Source organism: Drosophila rhopaloa, unplaced genomic scaffold, assembly GCF_018152115.1.
Source record: "Drosophila rhopaloa isolate 14029-0021.01 unplaced genomic scaffold, ASM1815211v1 contig_3, whole genome shotgun sequence".
Classification (NCBI taxonomy): Eukaryota; Metazoa; Arthropoda; class Insecta; order Diptera; family Drosophilidae; genus Drosophila; species Drosophila rhopaloa.
The window spans coordinates 20,321,088-20,327,534 of NW_025335123.1; the positions used below are offsets into that span (position 1 = coordinate 20,321,088).

The window sequence follows — 6,447 nt, forward strand, 5'->3', positions numbered from 1 at the left end:
GCCTAATCCCCTTCTCTTTCAATTTGTCAGGTAAAAATATATACATTCATTTTCTTAAAGCTTTGTTTAATAAGTTTTTCTTTATAATTTAGGCATTATCATCATTTTTACAAAGGTAAGTGATAGCTGTCCTAAAAAGGATTCACATTGACACCGAGAGTGTCCGAGAATAGTCCATGAAAGTGCAGGACGAATAATAAACCGAACAAAAGCATTTTAAGTAATTCCAACCACTCGAATGAGATTTTAAAAATGTACTGAAAGTGAGCAATAAATTTAAGAAGCAACGAAGCCTAAAATATTGCTGATAGTCCGCTGCTAACGTTCATATAATATGTATGTTTGTCCAATTATAAGAATATAATGTAATATGGAATGCAAACGGAAATGAGCTAATGTTCATATCTCTTAGTTGTGTGGTAAAAATTGAAATTGACGTTGCATTCGATACATATCCCATGACTCACTTTTGAGTAAGCGAAACTTGCGGTGCAAATGATATAACTTTTCTAGCTCCTTTTTGTAATGTCCAGGACACCACACAGATTAAGATGTTTTTGAAATTAAAAATAAAAAACATATATTTTCGATTTATCACCTACATACAACTAGGTCAACAAATGGGTTCAAGACAGGCCAACTTCAGTGGTGGTAGGCGACGGCGGGAACAGGAGCATAGGAGGCCACTGGAGCCACGGCCTTCACAACGGCCTTGACCAGCGGCTCCCGGTTCACCACGGCATTGAATCCGTTGATGGGATCGGCGGTGTACTGAACGGTGCGCTTGAATCCATCGGAATCGATCAGGGAGTACTCCCCGCGGACCACGTCCCCGTCGCGCTCCTCCACCTGACTTTTGGAGTCGCCGGACAGCGCGTCCTGCACGTCGTAGGCGTACCTGTACTGCGGATGCGGATCGTACTCCTCGTCGGCCTTGGCCAGCACCGGATGGGCCACGGTCTTCAGGACGGCCGAGGGGGCAGGTGCCGCATAGGTGGCAACGGGGGCAGCATGGTACACCTGGGCGGCGGGCAGGACCACTCCGGCACTGGCAGCGGCGATCAGGGCGAAAAGGGCCACAAACTGCAAGGGTTTTGGATACAAATAAATGACCATCCATTCAAATGTAAGTTGATTTAAAAGAAAAGGTCAATAGAGAGCTGGAAAACCCTTTTCAGAGTATTCAATCAATGTTAAATAAATATGTTCGCTTATCCTATAATGCTTTTCAAACTTAAAATCAAATTTAACCAAATATCTCTAATGCCACTCTTATTATTTTTCGTTCATAATATTATTTTAAAACAAACGAATTAAATATTTATGGACCAAAAAGTAAAATTGTGAAGTATATATTTTAAATTCAAAATGATATGATAAGAATAAAACTTCATTTTGTTTAGATCCAAGTGATCACTTCAAATTTAACTTTTATAGTTAGTAATGTTCTTTTAAAATTGAAAATGTATATAAACCTTTTAATTATTGTACTTGTTGGTATATTATATTTTATATTTTATTGCTTTTCCCATCAAGGAGATGCCTTTTGATCCTGGATAACCCACCTTGAATGCCATTTTAGGAGCTTGATTTGAGGTCTGGAAGTCGAGTTGTAAGTGAGTCGAACGCTTGATGCTGTTTGATAAGAAATACCTCCAACGTATCGCATTTATACCCAAAAAGGTTCACCAAGTAACGCCGTACTTACCACTCATTACTCAAATCCCCACAAAACCTTAGACCGAAAACCCAACCCAAACAAAGTAGCGCCCAAGGCCGGATTGTAACTTTTGTGGGGCAAATCAAGCAATCGGCCACACTTGGCAACCAAAATAAACCAAAAAAGAATAATAACAGCACATACATGTGCCAGTTAATATGACATTCATTCAGAAAAAAAGAGCTATCGTTGGTAATGTGTGTGGATATTTTGGCAAACCGGTCTGGCCAACAACTGTCCAAGTTAATGACAACTATTCTCTCGTTTCGCTTTCAGCTATGACATAAATCGAAATAGATTTACCAAAATTACCAGCTCTGTGCAACCAACTAGCCAAGGTAATATTTTAATCATTACTCTGCGATTTCTGGCATCCCACTTAACTTGACTTGTCATCTTCAGCTGGGAAATCCAGAAAAGACGAGTCATGGCTGAGAATTTGAGTGATTGCTGGAACTGGAACTGGAGTCATCAAATTAATTATACAAGTGCAGCCAATACAAATAAGTCATACAACTGGAAATTATCTTTTGAGCTGTAAGAACTGGCTTCTTAAATAATTGCCAAGAAGGTTATATTTCCTGGGAATTTAAGGACATTAGAACTATTTAATGTACTCTTATACACAACTATACACAATTCCTTAAATTAAATACGATTTCTAAATATTTCAAGTATTTTATGATATTTCTAAGGACGAAATTCTGTATATATGCAGCCTGGAAACTTTGGAATTATCGCAAGCAACCCACATATTTTTGCAGAACTTAAAGGCATAAAATAAATATGAACATGGTATCTTGGAATACCATAATTAACAATTTTCAAGAAAGTAACTTGTCTCTATTTTTCGCTTAGATGTATTAATGAATATTTACACTTAATTAATTCACCTTATTAAACTATTAAAGGAAATTAAAAGTATAAAGAATTTTTTTCTGGACTTTCTTTATGCGGCTTACATTTAAATCTATATTAAATGTCAACATCTTCAATTTCACCTGTGACCCACATTATTCTCAAATACAAACGCTTACGTCTAAGAAAATAAACTGAATTTTAGGAAGCAAGTCTCGGAGTTTTGGGAATTTATGGGAATATGCAGACGGGCGGACATGACGGAATACAAAACATACGCCCACTCCAAGTTTAATTACGAATATGAGTGGTGGATTCGGATGGGATTGGGGAAGGGGATTGGGATGGAGACCAGGGATTGGGTATTGGGTATTGGGGAGGGAGATCCTTATGCCAGCAGGAGGTCCCTACTAATGGTGTAAATGGTGCGCAGCCTTGGCTAAATATCCGTTCTATCAAATTCAATTAAAGTTGACATGGGTTCACAGCTGGCCCGGGGACTGCAGCTGGTTTTGGGTTTTGAATTTTGGGAGCCGGATTCTGTCAGGTCAGGTCAGGTCGGATTGCCCCACTCCCCCTGCTGTATCCAATTTTTGAATCAATTTCCAACGACAAACACACACGGCCCACCGAATCAAAGGAAATACTTACGGCGGCAAGGAAAAAGTGGCCAACGCCCAGGCGTAATAAGACAAACGGAAAAGCGGAGCAAAAATCGGGGAAAAGGTTCGTCCTGCCACAAGGCTTTTCACTTTTTCCCTCTTTTTTTCGGTTCTTTTTCTCTGTTTTTTTTTTTTTTTTTTGGGGCAATTGCGGCGCTATGTTGCTTAAATTAAAATACAGACAGAAGAAGGGGAAAGCCCCGAAAAATGGGAGGCAAATTTGCAACTGCCGTTGGATGGAAGTCCGGGGCATTTGTGAGATCGGGCCAGGGACATGCACTCGGGTCATGGCCCCAGGAACCCCAGGAAAAGCCCCGGAATACCCGGAACACCCGGAACCCCCTGCCAAATCCCCTCCAGAAACTGCCCTTCTGTTGCTGCTCGCTGAGTGTAAATTTGCTCGTTAAATTTGTTGGCACTCTCGACTAATTTGCACTTGTAACGCAATGGCCTGAGTTTTAGTGGAGGAATTCAAGGGTGGCGGTTTTCAAGGGGTTTGGGCTTGGCGTTTGGGTCTGGGCTTGCATCGGGCTAATTGAAAAGACGATGGCCAGAAGCACATCCCTCGACCCTCCACCCTTTACAGTTCGCAGCTAAATAGCCTGCAGATCGGCCATTCGTACGCAGAAAAAATAAATCAAGTATTTAGCACTCACAAACTGCAATTAAGCACTTGAAAGTTGCGGAGAAAAGGAAGTAAGAGAAAGAAAATTGCTTTTTAAGAAAAAATAAGTTATATTTTCTCTTTTTTTTTCCCGATCTTTCTATCGAAGCTTTTTGATATGGTAGGCCGATCCCAAAAATACAAACCAAGATAAAATTTTACAAGAGAATAAAACCACAATCATTTAGAGATATGCCACATTGAAATCGGATGTCTGTAGGAAAAGTTATGGGCTTAGAAGTGCAGGTTTTTGGTCACTTTTCTGCTAAGCCATTTTTCGAGAATTTGGAAGAGGTAACCCCTTATAGAAATGACGAAAAATCGACCAAAAATTAAAAAATTAACTGAGAACGCAGTTGTTTAGATAATTAAACCACAATCATTTAGAGATATGCCACTTTAAAATCGGATGTCTGTAGGAAAAGTTATGGGCTTAAAAGTGCAGTTTTTTGGCACTTAACTACAAAGCCATTTTAAAGCCACAGGTAAATCAAATAATACATATACAATTAATTGGTTTTGCATATAGGTTCTTATTTTTATTTTTCTTCGCATTTTGAGCATTAAAAATTATTACATATTTTCTGACGCCCTACATAACTTGCACAAACTTTTCCTCTGTGCAGGACACAAAGCCACTTTGTATGCAGGTCAGAGGCATAAACAGGAACAGGAACAGGAACAGCCAGACATGTGTATGCAAATGTTAATCAAAGCGAATCATTTGGGAGGACAAGTTCATAAGTTTGGCAGCTCCTTGGCCCTTAACCCAGCACCGCCCGCAGGTGTTTTTCGGGCGGGGAAATATGAATAATTGGCCCGCATTAGCTGGGCATTGTTGTTTCGTCGAAACGGGAAATCGGTTGGCAGATTAATCGTGCGGCATTCATGGCAATAACCCGACGATTGATGGCCGACATTTTGAGTCGATAAATGCGGAATGAATGCAGTTTGGGGGCTAGACGGTTAGGTTGAGTATACCTCCAGCCCAGAGGATTACCATCTAGGGCCCGAAATAGTGGGGCCTCCCGACTTGGGCTCATTACTATGCAGCTCATGAGCTCATCGTTAGTGGCAAAGTTATATGAGCATACATCAGCCATGCCGCACAACTTTGCAACACCCGCAGGAAGTCCTAAACTCGACGAGTTGGAGGGGTTATGTGGGGTTTCGCAGGGGTGAAGAGGGGGGGTTGGTCGGCGTTTAGGGCGCTCAGTGGGTTAAGGGGGCGGGCCACGAGGCGTCTGGCAAAGCGGAAAGTGTTAAGCACAATGAAGTAAATGCTGCCAACTTCTGACATCGCCGGGATCTCCCTTAACTTAAATCCAAAATGTGGGGGCACCCAACCTCGTTTCAAAGCTTTTCCGAATTCGCCGCAGGACTTGTTGGGGCGAAAAGTAAAGCCAAGATGTTTTTAAAAACTAAGAACATTTTTTCAAGAGAGTATCACATATTTTAAGCTTCTTTTATTTTTAGGGATATTCTTACCAACCGAAAACATTATATTATACACCTTTTGACATCTATCTAAATGTCTATCTAAAATTTGAGTAATAAACATTATTTTATTATAATATTGTCTGATAGACATAGTGTTTGCCAAAATCAAGTTAAGGGTTTGTATAAAATGATTTTTAGAAAATGTCTCCTTTAAATGAAATATTACTGAATCGCTCAAAAAGATGAAAAACAATTCGCTTCAGTGGATGCCCAATTTTTCTGTCATTTTCGGCCACGTGTTAGCCCCATCTTCCTGCGATTTGGTTTAATTCACTGAAAGTGGACATCTGATGAACTCTGGGAGTGGGTGGCAAGTGGGCGGACTTTGGGCCATTTGATGATGTGGCACTCTGCCACGGTGGCACATCATAATGGCCAAATCAATTATCAATTCCGAGCCGATTCCATGTGAGTTATTTGTGGACCGAATGGAAACTAATGGCCTCGAAATGAACTGGAACTGGCAATGAAAGTGGAAGTGGAAATCCAAATCGAAATGGATTGGGGAAACGGCAATATGGCGAGGACATTGCTTGATTTATGGCCAAGCATATTTCCAAGTCGATGAAAGCGAGTGCAACTTCGCCCCGGTATCCAGTTGAATTTTAGGCATCCACTTCACGGCCCCCTTGCTGCCCCATCCGCATTTCCAGCCCTTTGGGCCAAACGAGGGCGAAACATCAGTTGGCTGGGTCGTTCGGTCAGCAGAATGCATCCCTCGAGTGCAGTTGGCAAATTGCACGGGAAACGTCGCTGGGAATGAGTTGCCAACTAGCAACTGGCAACTAGCAACTTGCAACCGGCAAACCGGCCACTCAATTTCGGTGTTGCCCAGCGGCGTGCACTGCGACAAAAAAGGGAACCCCTTTCAAAATTATTCAACAAATATATATTATATTTTTTAAAAATCTTGTAACTAACACTAAATAATTTTTTAATATTAAAATAAGATGATTTAATCATTGAACATTTTTATAAATAAATCACACAACCAAAACATAGCAACTCATAATGTTTTCTTAATTCAAATAAGGTACAAAAAA

At 40.6% G+C, this 6,447-nt stretch overlaps 1 protein-coding gene across 1 annotated transcript; it reads right to left on the reverse strand.

Moving 5' to 3' along the window:
• Positions 1 to 569: 569 nt before the first annotated feature.
• Positions 570 to 1,625, reverse strand: LOC108046095 (larval cuticle protein A2B). The gene is made up of 2 exons (XM_017125653.1): positions 1,566 to 1,625; positions 570 to 1,083 (listed from the first exon to the last, which is right to left on the reverse strand). The coding sequence occupies exons 1-2, from the start codon at positions 1,575 to 1,577 to the stop codon at positions 643 to 645; spliced, it is 453 nt and encodes a 150-aa protein (XP_016981142.1). The 5' UTR covers positions 1,578 to 1,625; the 3' UTR covers positions 570 to 642.
• Between the last annotated feature and the right edge of the window lie 4,822 nt (positions 1,626 to 6,447).